The sequence below is a fragment of the Zea mays genome, chromosome 4 (genome assembly GCF_902167145.1).
Source record: "Zea mays cultivar B73 chromosome 4, Zm-B73-REFERENCE-NAM-5.0, whole genome shotgun sequence".
Classification (NCBI taxonomy): domain Eukaryota; kingdom Viridiplantae; phylum Streptophyta; class Magnoliopsida; order Poales; family Poaceae; genus Zea; species Zea mays.
Window position 1 is genome coordinate 38,921,948 of NC_050099.1, and position 13,810 is coordinate 38,935,757.

General features: G+C 43.2%; 1 protein-coding gene across 1 annotated transcript; it reads left to right on the plus strand.

Moving 5' to 3' along the window:
- The first annotated feature begins 9,259 nt into the window (after window positions 1-9,259).
- On the plus strand, window positions 9,260-13,113 carry LOC100279734 (Serine/threonine protein phosphatase 2A 59 kDa regulatory subunit B'). Its single transcript, NM_001152693.1, has 3 exons — window positions 9,260-9,676; window positions 9,769-11,042; window positions 12,223-13,113. Exons 2-3 carry the CDS (start codon window positions 9,843-9,845, stop codon window positions 12,529-12,531), a joined length of 1,509 nt encoding a protein of 502 aa, NP_001146165.1. The 5' UTR covers window positions 9,260-9,676; window positions 9,769-9,842; the 3' UTR covers window positions 12,532-13,113.
- Window positions 13,114-13,810: the final 697 nt, after the last annotated feature.

The following is a 13,810-nucleotide window of genomic DNA, read 5'->3' on the forward strand; positions in this document are numbered from 1 at the left end:
AAGGATTGCCAGCGCTACTGACGAAGAGGTCGTCAAGGTAGCCAAAAAGAAAAAGAAAGATTCTGAAAATCTTAGCGCTGAAGAGTTAAATCCTGAGCCGAAGGTGGCCACTTCAAGAAAGAGAAAAGGTGCATCCCCGGAGCCGGAAACGCCGGTCCGAGAAGAAGATATTCCTGCTTCTCCTTCTGCTGTTGAAGTAGAAGAGATTATGAAGGTAATGACTGAACCCTTGCCTATCAGGCTAAGTCCACTGGCATTGGAACTGACGAAGTTTTTTCAGAAGGGCAAGGCAGCTTCGGCAGCAGAAGGTCCTGCGAAGCCGAAAAAACGGAGAATTATTCAAGTAACAGATGTGATCCACCAGACGCCGCCACCGGCAACGGTGCCGAAAATTCCCTTTGCTGAAACTGCCGAAGCCGAAGCTACTGGGATGAAAACTACTGAAGCTGAAACCAGCGAAACCGAAGCTACCGGGGCCACCGAAGAGTCGAACCTGGAAACTACACTTGAAGTTATTGACAATATTCTCCTAAAAATGGCCGAAGAAGAAGCTACTGTGGCTGCAGTGAATACGGCAACTGAAAAGGGGAAAGAGCAAATTGGTGAAATTTCTGAAGGAGAAGATTTTAACTTTCAAGACCTACTTGGACAAGAGTTAACAGACGCTGAGAAAGAGGAGTTGAAAAAATATGTCGTATCTTGCGGATATAAATCAGGCGCTATGCTATTTGGTGGGGTGAACGAAGGGAAACTAAGGTGCCTTCGGAACCGCACCGAGGCCAAAATTGTCAGAACCCTTTCCAAAAGCATTGGCTTGCCGAAGGTGGAAGCGGACTTGTGTCGTTATCAACGACACCACATCACCGGAAGCTTGCTTTATACTAACTTCAAGGTAACGAATATTTTTGTTATTTTATTACTGTTATTATTAACCTTTGGTCGTGTTCTAACGAAGATCATTTCGACAGAGCATATTATTAAGCAAGGTTCTAAAAATGCAACAAGATCTGGAGGAAGAGAAAAATAAAGTCGTCATTCAAGATTTGGCTGAAAAGGTTGAAAACTACGAAGCCAATCTGAAAAAGAAAGACTTCGCAATCCAAGATCTTGAAATCATGGTCAAAGAGCACGAAGGTGCATTAGAAAAGAAGGATTTTGTTATTCAGACCATGGAGGGCTCTTTGGCTGAAGTCCAAACTGAAAATGACAAATTAAAGAATGAATTGCTCCGTCAATCAGAAAAATTTGAGCAAGAAAAGAAATATTTTGAAACAAGCCTGAAAGCTGAAGTGGATAAATACTCAAATTTGCAGAAATCCTTTACAGAACTTCAGGAGAAATGCTTAAGCTTCGGCATCCGATGTGTGCAGCGGCTGAAGGACGTGTTTCACTCTGTCGGAGCTAGCTCTTCGAAATTTACACCTTCAGCTGAAAATCTGCCAAGAACATTAGAACATATTGAAGGCGAAGTTGATGCCCTTGACGAAGTTATTGGTGGGAACGCTGACTTCTGCGCCCTGGTTCTTCTCGGGGCACAGCTGCTGCTTTTTTGAAGGCTGGCTGCACACATGGAAACATCGTGAACAGACCAAACTTCAGCCTGTCAGCTTCAGATTTGTTAGATATCCCAAGCTTAGCCAGAAGCATTGGAAATAGATTCATGACCCAGATCTGGGTAAATGGCGGGCGGAAAATGGCAGGCGACGAAGCTCGAAGCCATCTGAAGCCGGTAAGAAACTTATGTTTGTTACTTTTACCTTCTCCTTTGAAATTTGTACCTTTCTTACTGTGATGTTTGATATATACAGGATGACGAAGCTGAAGATTGACAATGCTGAAGTTTGACAAAACTGAAGACGAAGCCTTAGCTGAAGCTTAAAATTGCTTGTAATGCGCTTTCCTGCAAAAATTCTTGGAGAAACTCTTGTAATATAGATATGGAATAACTTATGTAAATTTGTACATACCTTGTAATATATTCTGTCTCCTATAACCGCATCTAATCTGCTTTGTTGTGGACGAAACTTCTCTTTTGAGCCGAAGGCGAAAAACACCTCCCCTTCTTTTCGTACACAACGAAGCATAGAAAATTTTTCCTTCGAATCTTTTCCTTATTCTCTGAAGCACCTGTCTTTTTTGTGTAGCATGATGATGACTCTACATATGTCTAAATGAATGTTTATGAATGCAAATGACATGATGATATGTTATGTGCAAATGAATATTAGGACACATGTTCAAAAAACCATAAGCACGGCCCTTCGTCCCCTCAAGAATGATAAAAATCTTTTTGTCGTTTACTTTTCAGCTTCACCGTTTACTTTTCGGTGTATCAGCGTTGACTTTTCGCTGTAAGCCTCCCTTAGGAGCTTCTTCGCCTTTTACTTTCAGCGGAATCAGCGTTTATTTTTCGCTGTAAGCCTCCCTTAGGAGCTTCTTCGCCTTTTACTTTCAGCGGAATCAGCGTTTATTTTTTGCTGTAAGCTCTGCATTCCCTTAGGAACGACCTTTGAGCTTCTCCCTGTTTTCTTTTCTCTTTTCTTTGCACTCGAAGGTGCGTTCTCAGCTTTTACATTTACATTTTGGGGGATATTGATCTTATAGAATTGAAATAAGGAAAAGAAAAATTACATGTTGTGGCCCCATTAAAAACCTTTCTCCCCCTTTGAAAAGGAAAAGGGTGACACAAAAAAGAATATAAAAAATTACATCAAACTATACATAATATCGCCGAAGCTCATCCGCATTCCACGATCTAGGAATGTCATTGCCGTCCATATCCTTCAATCTGTAGGAACCAGGTCTTGACGAAGATACTACCAAAAAGGGGCCTTCCCACTTCAGCTGTAATTTGCCTACTATTTCAGGGTTAGCTACTCTTCGAAGTACCAAGTGTCCTGGTTCAATATTCTTTAGCTTGACCTTTCTATCACGCCATTTTATTGTTTCAGCTTGGTATTTATTGATGTTTTCCACAGCTTGAAGTCTAATCCCTTCAATAGCATCTTTTTCCACAGAGCAATCAACTTCGTTTTCGCCCTCTGCCGAAGCTACTGTCCTTATCGATCCTGTTTTAGCCTCTTCTGGGGTTATTGCTTCGTCACCAAACAATAGTTTAAAGGGTGTAAAGCCTGTTGATCTTGAGATGGTTGTGTTATGACTCCACACCACTTTGATTAACTCGTCTGGCCACTTTCCCCTTGGCTGATTGAAGATTGACTTCATTATTCCTGTCATTATGATCCCATTGGCTCTTTCAACAAGTCCATTAGATTCTGGGTGTCGGACTGATGCAAAATGGATCTTCGTGCCGATTTGATTGCAAAATTCTCTGAAGGCTTTAGAATCAAACTGTGTTCCGTTATCCACAGTTATAGCCTTCGGCACTCCGAAGCGACAAATAATGTTTTGCCAGAAAAACTTTTGAATAGTAAACGAGGTTATTGTGGCTAAGGGCTTTGCTTCAATCCATTTGGAAAAAATATTCCACTGCCACCACCACATATCTTAAGTTCCCCTGTGCAGGTGGTAATGGACCTAGCAAATCCAGACCCCACCTTTGCAATGGCCAAGTGGGCTGTATTAATTGAGTTAAAGACGAAGGTTGTTTTTGATCTCTTGCACATTTCTGACAATCTTCGCACTTTTGAACTAAATCCGCTGCATCCGAAGCTGCCTTTGGCCAATAAATCCTTGGCGAAAAACTTTCCCAAGCAAGGGCCTAGATCCAATGTGAGATCCACAAAGACCTGCATGTATGTCCTTCATTAATTCTATACCTTCGGATCTGGATAAGCACTTGAGCAATGGGGAACAGACCCCACGCTTGTATAACTCCCCTTCTATTATGACATATGGTCGAGCTCTTGCTTCTATTCTCCTGTTATAAGCTTCGTCGTCTGAAAGAAAATTACCCTGAAGGAAAGAGATGATTTCAGTTCTCCAATCTTCACTATAAACAGGGGATATGTTGAGGATTGCTCTTTCAAGAAGCTCGACCGAAGGTGCTTTTATTGTTTCGAAAAATACTTCCGAAGGTATAGGCAGCCCCTGGGATGCTGACTTAGCCAATAGATCAGCGTATTCATTTTCTCCACGAGGAATATTTTTGACAGAGAAACCTTCGAAGGAAGCCTCAATCCTTCGGACTGTATCTAGATACCTTTCAAGCTTCGGGTCTCTTGCTTTGTAACTTTTGTCAATATGACCAGAAATAACTTGAGAATCAGTTTTAAGAATGGCCCTTCTGATTCCCATTGCCTTTAATTTCCGAAGACCCAAAAGCAGAGCTTCATACTCGGCGATGTTATTTGTGCAACTAAAATCAAGTCTTGCCGCATAACAAGTTTTAACTTTGGAAGGTGAAACCAACACAGCAGCCGCTCCTGCTCCGAAGGTTCCCCAAGACCCATCGCAAAACACTGTCCATGCTTCAGCGTCTTTATTTGTTTCTTCCTCCTGAGCCCCTGGCGTCCAATCAGCAATGAAGTCTGCTAATGCCTGGGACTGAATCGAAGATCTATGAACATAATCGATACAAAATTCATTGAGCTCTGCAGCCCATTTTCCAATCCTTCCAGTAGCTTCTCGGTTCCTCATGATATCCTTCAGAGGTTGTGAAGAAGGAACAATTATGTTGTAAGCTTGAAAATAGTGCCGAAGCTTTCTGGAGGCCATCAAGACAGCATATAGTACCTTCTCCAACTCTGTATAATTTTTCTTTGATAAACTAAGAACCTCAGATACAAAATATATTGGGGCCTGCCTCTTAACCTGGCCTTCAAGCTTCTCCTGAACAAGTGCTGCACTTACCGCTGAGTGCGAAGCTGCCACATATAATAACAAAGGAGCCCCTGGCGTAGGTGGAGTTAATGTTGTTAGATCTATCAAATACTGCTTCAGTTTTTCGAAGGCCTTCTGCTGGAGTGGTCCCCATTGAAAGACTTCAGCTGTCTTTAGCACTTCGAAGAATGGTAAGTTTCTCTCTGCTGATCTAGATATGAATCTGTTGAGAGATGCTAGCCTTCCTGTCAATCTTTGAGCCCCCTTTTTTGTACTTGGTGGCTCCATTCGAAGTATAGCTTCGATTTTACTTGGGTTGGCCTCAATTCCCTTTGTTGAAACTAAGCAATCGAGAAATTTCCCCTTCTTTACTCCGAAGACACATTTTTCTGGATTCAGCTTTAGACCAGCCTGTCTAAAATTAGCGAAGGTCTCCTGTAAATCAGCAATGTGGTTATCCTGCTTCGTGCTTTTTACAATGATATCATCAACATAAGTTAGTACATTCCTGCCTATCTGAGAATGGAGAACCTTTGCTGTCATTCTGCTGAAACTTCCTCCAGCATTTTTAAGCCCCTCAGGCATCCGAAGGTAGCAATATGTCCCATTAGGGGTTATGAAGCTGGTTTTTGGTTCATCTTCCTTCTTCATCCATATTTGATGATAGCCTGAATAGCAATCCAGCAAACTCATGAGCTCTGATGAAGCTGCTGCATCAACTAAGGAATCTATCCTTGGCAATGGAAACTCGTCCTTCGGACAGGCTTTATTAAGGTCAGTAAAATCGATACACATTCTCCATTTACCATTGGCCTTCTTCACCATAACAGTGTTAGCCAACCATTCTGGATATTTTACCTCTCTAATAACTTCGGCACTGAGGAGTCTTTTCACTTCATTTCGAGCACCTTCGGCCTTGTCATCAGACATTTTCCGAAGCCTCTGTTTCCTGGGTCTGAAGGATGGATCAACATTGAGCGAGTGCTCAATAACATCCCTGTTAACTCCGCAAAGATCATTAGCTGACCAAGCAAAAACATCTTTATTGTTAAACAAAAACCTTATCAAGGTTTTCTCCTGTTCTTCGGACAATTGAGATCCCAATAGCACCTTCTGCTCTGCTATATCCTCACATAAGAGCATGGGTTTCGGCTGGTCAGCCGAAGCAGCTTTTTCCCTTCTGAACTTGTATTGCTCACAAGCTTCAGTTCCATCTATATTATGGATTGCTTTTGAGTCTGTCCAATTTCCTTCGGCCCTTCTGGCAGCTTCTTGACTTCCATGAATAGCAATGGGCCCTTGGTCCGAAGGTATCTTCATGCAAAGATAAGCTGGATGCAGAATTGCTTCGAAGGCATTAAGAGTACCACGACCAATGATTGCATTGTAAGGGTACTCCATGTCAACGATATCAAACATAATTTGTTAAGTTCTTGTATTGTTGATGAATCCGAAGGCCACTGACATTGAGATTTTGCCGAGTGCTACAATTTGCCTTCCTCCGAAGCCACAGAGGGGATGTGTGGCATCAAGAATTTTATCTTCGGGCTCTTGCATCTGTCTGAAGGCTTTAGCAAATATGATGTCAGCTGCACTGCCTGTATCAACCAAAACATTGTGGACCAGAAATCCTTTGATAACACAAGAGATAACCATAGCATCATTGTGTGGGTAATCCTTAAGTTGAAGATCCTCTTGGGAGAAGGTAATAGGAATGTGAGACCATCTTGACTTGATGAAGGGTCCTTGCACCCCGACATGTTGTACCCTTCTCTGTGCTTCCTTCTTCTGCTTCTTGTTGGCTGGTTCTGAACATGAACCGCCTGTTATCGGGAGTACCAGCTTCAGAACCGAAGCAGCTCCAGCTTGAATATTGAACGAAGCCATCAGCTCAGAAAAAGTGGTAGTGAGTTCACCGGAGGTGGGCGCCAATGTTGGGGACCTGTTCTCAAATGCTATGAATTAAGAACAAGACAACATAAAATGTTAAATGTTAACGTCCTTCGTCCGCTGAAGCATTATTTCCTCAAGGATTTAATGAACTTCAGACGAAGGTTAAAACGACAAAATTACGAAGGTTGAATTTTCATAATTAAATTCTCAAAGATTATATAAAATAATGTGAGATATAAAGCATTAAAGACAAGTAAACTATAAGTAAACAACATCATTTACATATCATATAAAGTTGATGTATTCAAATATAATATTAGATACATTTATACCTCTACCTTGGCAAGGAATAATTCCCGAGTGATGCGATTGCAATTACAGGAATGCGTGAACAGTAAAGGAATAATTCCTGTGAAGAATTATAATCATGCCCCTCATAAAAGTTTACAACAATGACTCAAACACTTGTGGACTAAAAGGTCATTCTACTTTTAAGTCGGTTTGCAATTCCGAAGCTTCATGAACAGCAACCTTCGGTCATCACGTGCAGACAGCTTCAGCCGAAGCTGTTTCTTCCTGCAGGACCTTCGGCGACGAAGCATGGTCCCAACAGTTACGATTACGTGTGGAGGAAAATAAAGTTGTTCATAGGGCTCAGGATCTAGAAAGTGCCGGATTCCTACTATTACAACGACTCAACCAATTATGTGTTTATGTTGATTTTGGATGGTTTTTGCCCCCAACGAATTTTATAAAAGCTGGCTGAAAAGCTGAGCGTTTGACAGTCCGCAGCAGCTTTTGGTGGCCAGAAGCTGCCAGAAGCCGAAAAAAACAGGCACTATGCATGACTCCTAGCTACTGGTTCAACACAGTTTTGGAAGTGTTTTGTTGGTAAAATCGTATTAATCTCGTCCTTGAATGTGAGCTCTCGTGTGCTAAAAATCCCACCAAATCAAGGGATGCATGTCCAACAAAGTATTGCCATCTTGTCATTGTTTGACCCAACAGAGATATCTAGGAGTAGATTAGTTAGATAATCTATGTGTGTCTTATAGTAATTTCAAGTTCCTAACTACTAGATCAAAACAATATCAGATTGTACCATCGGTAGGAAGAGGATGTAGATCTGGCCGCCATCAGATTCGTTGATGAAGATTTGCGCTAGGGCAGCAACGGTCGGGTAAGCGAGGTTGACGACGACAAAGAACGACAATGTCTTCCCATCACTAGTTGTGCACTCTCTCAGACAAGTAAATTAAAATGTATGCAAATATGCAACACATTTTCATTATAAATCTTAACTGTGGGGTTAGGGTTCATATCGGTGGGTAATACGGCTCTAACGAACTACGTCACATGAGTCGTCAGCCCTTGTCCTTTTATTTATAGCGCAGTATGACAGAGACACACAATCATATAGGGAATCATGTAGGGTTGGCAACCTCGATCAGGACGTGATCAAAGGTCCAAGATGGGCATTGGGCCAATTATTGATGGAGACCCATCCAGCAGTTAAAAAACATTTATCCCTCCATGCAAAAAAAATAAAAAAACGTTTATCCCTCTATAAAAAAATAGTAATAACGTAGTTCTAGATACAAACTAAGGTCAAGTCCAGCTGTTCACTGAACCACTTCCCTCACTCCACGTTCGATGAGTTTTATGGTGAAAACCCCTCCAACAGCTCCTCTTAGCATCCACCACATATGAGGAAGAAAAGAAACTCCTTCCACATATGGGGTGAGTTCAAAACCCCATAACTTAATCACTCTATTTCTTGGTGATATTAACACTTTTTTAGTATGTAACCTTAAAATAGTGTGTATTATGGTAGTACAGATATTCTATGATTTTTTAAAACTTCAAAGACTAAAAAATGTCAAATAACTAAACTATAGTATATATGGAGGCTGGATATGGTGAATGGTTGGAGACATTGTAGATGTGTGGAAAGTATCTTTTGAGTGATATAGTAAAATATAATAGACAATACAGTTAGGGCTAGTTTTGGAACTACGTTTTCTGAGGGGATTCTTATTTTCCCAAGAAAAAATGAACTAATTTTTCTTAGGAAAATGAAAATTTCGTGAAAAAATATGGTTCCAAACTAGCCCTTAGGGTAAGAAATACTGAGGAAATGGTCGGAGACAGTCTAAATCAAAATTTTAAAAGTCTGATTGTCACTAGGCCAACCATTAGCTATTTCACTGATTAACACCGCTAACAGTTAGCGTGGGTCGAGAAAAGAACCCGAGCATGCATCTATGCCGAATAAATCTCGTCGGATCAATACTCCTAAAACATCTCTAGAAGGCGTATATACAAACTCTGCTGCCACCTTGTCCCGATACTTTGGCTAAGAACATCTTGCAACGATAAAAAGAGAGGAAATCATGCAGGAGAATAGATTTCGTGGCACCACACCGATGAACGTGGAGCGGGAATTCTCCAGCGCGGGGCGCGTCGCGAAACGCGTACGCCAAGAATATTTTTACGGCCGACGGTCGGAGCCTATCCGTTTTCACGACGAAACTTGGATTTGGTCCAGAAATGCACCTCGCCGTCGTCTTAAATTTCCTCGCCCGATGTGGGCTATCGCCCACCACCTCCCTCTACTGTGTCTGTCTCCCCCGCCGCGTCGTCCCGGACGTATCCATCCACTGCGCCAGCGCCGCGAGAAGAGACCCGCCCGCCGCACCAGCGCCTCCGTCCGCGAGTTCCACCTGAATCCCCACAGCTTCCCGCACCAACGAATCCGGCCAGTCCGCGGCGCCCCCGGCCCACTCGCGGCGGAAATTCGTGACAAAGCCGCGATTTTTTTTCTTCTTCTTCTTCGCCCTTTTGCTTTCGCTCCCGCCGGCCCCCTTTTCCTTTTCTTGTTGACCCCGCCGGTCTGCCCCTTTTATTGCTGCGCCGGATCGTGTTTTCTCGTCGGAAGGCGCGGGCTTTCCGAGGGCGGCGATCGCGGATTCGCCCCCGGAGGCGTCGATTTGGTTCGCAGGTGCGGTTTTGCCTCCCCAATTTTGCTTCTGGGGAAGGCGAAGGGATTATGGATTTTTCGTTTCGTTACCTAACGGTGTTCGATTTGTTCAGGTGGAGGAGGGGTCATGGATCCGGGGAGATTTCTTTAGCGCGGGTTCGTTCAGGGACGCTTGTCAGAACCCGTCATGATTAAGCAGATCCTCGGCCGGCTTCCTAAAAAGCAGGCCAAGTCCGGCGAGAAGGAGCTGGCCGGCGCGGGCCCGTCGCTGCCCAGCCCGACGGCCGATACGAGAACCACCACCGATTTGACCACGTCTAGCAGGCTTGTCAGTCCCAGCAACTACGCCTCCACGGCCACGAATCAAGGCCAGAGCTTCGTGGCGGCCAGGGCCGCCGGCGTCAGCAACGGGTTCCCGGCCTCGGCAGGGTATGAGGCGCTGCCGAGCTTCAGGGACGTGCCGGCGCCGGAGAAACCTGGTCTGTTCCTCAGGAAGCTGGCCATGTGCTGTGTGGTGTTCGACTTCGCGGACCCGACCAAGGACGCGAGGGAGAAGGAAGTCAAGAGGCAGACGCTGCTTGAGCTGGTGGACTACATCACCTCGGCCACCGGCAAGTTCCCGGAGCACGTCGTGCCGGAGGTCATCAGGATGGTGTCTGCGAACCTGTTCAGGGTGCCGCCCCCTGCCCCGAGAGAGAACAAGGCACTCGAGTTGTTCGATATGGAGGAGGAAGAGCCCGTCATGGACCCGGCGTGGCCGCACCTGCAGATTGTGTATGAGCTGTTCTTGAGGTTTATTCAGTCTCCCGAGACAGACGCGAAGCTAGCCAAGAGATACATTGATCACGGCTTCATTGTCAGGCTTCTCGATCTCTTTGACTCGGAGGATCCTAGGGAGAGGGAGTACTTGAAGACGATCCTTCACAGGATATACGGCAAGTTCATGGTGCACCGTCCATTCATCAGGAAGGCGATCAATAATATCTTCTACAGGTTTATATTCGAGACAGAGAAGCATAATGGTATCGCAGAGCTGTTAGAGATTTTCGGGAGTATAATTAATGGCTTTGCTTTGCCACTCAAGGAGGAGCACAAATTGTTTTTAGTACGATCACTGATTCCACTCCACAAACCAAAATGCGTTGCCATGTACCATCAGCAACTGTCTTACTGTGTCACCCAGTTTGTTGAGAAAGATTGCAAGCTTGCTGATATTGTCATTAGGGGTTTACTGAAGTATTGGCCCGTCACTAATAGCTCAAAGGAGGTGATGTTTTTGGGTGAGCTAGAGGAGGTGCTGGAAGCTACACAGCCAGCAGAGTTCCAGAGGTGTATGGTGCCACTTTTTCGTCAGATTTCCCGATGTTTAAGCAGTTCTCACTTTCAGGTAAGAAGAGATAGCAGACTGCCAGTTACACAATATAAATATAGTATATTTACTTGTTAATAGTTCATCGAAGTTCTCATCTTCAAATTTATCATTGATTTCTGCCTTATTGCTTGGGACATGATGACTATCATTTATTCGTTTATAAGTGCAAGAAAACTAAGCTGTAGCAAGCGATAGGTGTAAAGCGCATACTACTATTTTGTTGATGTTGATACACAAATAGTAATATTGACCTTTCTAGCTGCCACTTACACATGATGACATGTTAGTAGTGTGGGAACTTTGTCCAGTGTCCATTTCATTTATTTTTTATTTTCACTCCAGAATCCAACAGTTATTTTTTCTTCTAATCAAATTATAATCGGACCTGTTTATTGTCCTATTTGTTCCTTCTAGAGTTAGGCTGTTTATTCTATCTGGTATTCAAAATTTCATCTGTATTTGTTTGGATTCAATACCGTAATCTCAAAATTAGTATTTCTTCAAGTATCTTGAGAATTATACTTATTTGAAGATTGGGAAACGGTTGATGAGAAAGTAATGTAAATAATGGGTCCTGCTGAAACAAGTCCAAATTGCTTTATGAAGACCAATCTTCTTGTCAAGTCATAATTCTGTTTCATATCCTTATCTTGCATCTCTGTTAGTGTTCTCACAATTTGCTCGTACTATTTTAGTTGATGGCTTACATGCTTCCTATTTTTACTGCTCAGTATCATTGTATGGTTTCCAAACAGCATGCCAAAACATAGAAGACATACAGTACAAACATAGTTTCATTCCATGTCGTCTCAGTGCACCACCCACTTTTCAGATTCATGGAACTGTATAGCTGTTGCTGTTATGGAGCATGCCGATTCACCTCTTTCGAATAAATGACTTTTCTTCCCTGAGTGAGGCAGTTGAGGAAATAAGAAGCCATGGGCCCATGGCCTTATTGTCCTTGTTTCGAGAGTGTCCAGAAGGCACGAACAGTTGATTCCTTGACCACAGAAAGTCATGTTCAACTCATGGAACATTAATTTCTCAGGGTTCAGAACGCCCATCTGTTACATGATCTTTTTACCTGATGAAATGCTGGGTCCTTTCCCAGAATCAGTCATAAAACAAGATCTGTCCTGTTGCCATTCCACCCAACTGTTTGCTACAGAAACTAACATATTCTTTTGTTCCACAGGTGGCAGAAAGAGCGCTCTTCCTATGGAACAGCAATCACATCGAGGGTTTGATCAAACACAACAGCAAGGTTATACTGCCCGTAGTCCTCCCAGCATTAGAACGGAACACGAAAGGCCATTGGAATCAGGCAGTGCAGAGCCTGAGTCTAAATGTCCGTAAAATATTCATGGACTACGACCCAGCACTGTTCGAGGAGTGTCGCGAGAAGTTTGAGGAAGAGGAAGCTCAAGAAGCCGGCATGAGGTCAAGATGTGAGGCTAGATGGAAGCGCCTAGAAGAAATTGCCTCGTCAAAGGAGGTGAAGTAGCTCGTCTTGCCGACTGCCCAGGCTGTAGCTCGTCAGCAGAGTTCCTCTAGCTATCTAGCCTTGCTGGCTGCATACGAGCAGCTAGCTCTTTCTGGCAGGATCAAGTAGATGCTGATGTAACTGCCCATGGATGGCTGCTTGCCTCGTGTTACTTGCTTTACCGAACATTTTACAGGCTGACATGTAAATACGAGGTACATGGTGGGCCGTGAAGCTTCAACGGGGACTCAGGTTCTGGCTGCCGTGTGATCCACTGATGACAGTATCGGTTTTCATCATCAGAGGACAAAGGAAAGGATGTAAAATGGTCATTCCTGCTTTACTGAGATGCTCATGCCACATGTTAACGTCTAGTCTGCGGCTCAATGTCTTGATCCAAGCACTGCTAGAAGCACTTGAAAGACAGTCGAGCAGCACTTGTTCTTGCCTGCTGATGGTGATTTTGCTGAAATGTATAGCATGCTTTGTGTATGATGAATGGTAACTTGGAGCCATGTCTTGTGATGATATGTAATCGTGTTGTACATGTCTTTTCCTTCCTTTGATGTATACAGAAATTTGGAATGAAGTGCTCATTGATTGATGTTTTATCGTATCATTCTTTTAGACTGTATCCAATAGCGCGAAAAATAGGGGTGGCATTCAACCTAAATGGTTTCAATTTCAACCAATCTGTAGTTGATAGCCAAGGTCGCGTTATTAGTACTTGGGCTGATATCATCAACCGTGCTAATCTTGGCATATAGGTAATGCACAATCGTAATGCTCACAACTTCCCTCTAGATCTAGCTGCTCTTGAAGTTCCTTACCTTAATGGATAAGGTTTTTCTCCTTAACATATAGGAATTTTTGAAGGAAGGAAAGCCAGAAATATCCAATATCTTGTTTCAACAGGATATTGGGTATTTCTTTTGTTTATGTTGAATCTTTATCTTGTTCCAACAGGATATTGGGTATTTCTTTTATTTATTCTGAATTTTTCTATTCTGAATTCAATTAACGACGAGATTTAGTATCGCCGAACTAAAGATACACTGTTTCAAAGGAGAAATTTATAATAAAGAATGAGATAGAGGATCTGCTGAAGATAGGCTTAAGGTTCTCCACGGAGGGAGGAATTTTGAATTGATGCAAGACCAACTCGGATGCGCGTATCCGAAGTTTGGTACCGTGATGGGTTTCGTTTGGGATAACTGTCCGGTGGCATTGCAAACTGTAATGTTGCCTAAAAAATGCAAATAAAATCGCGAAACAAATTTGTGATTTATATTAGTAGAGA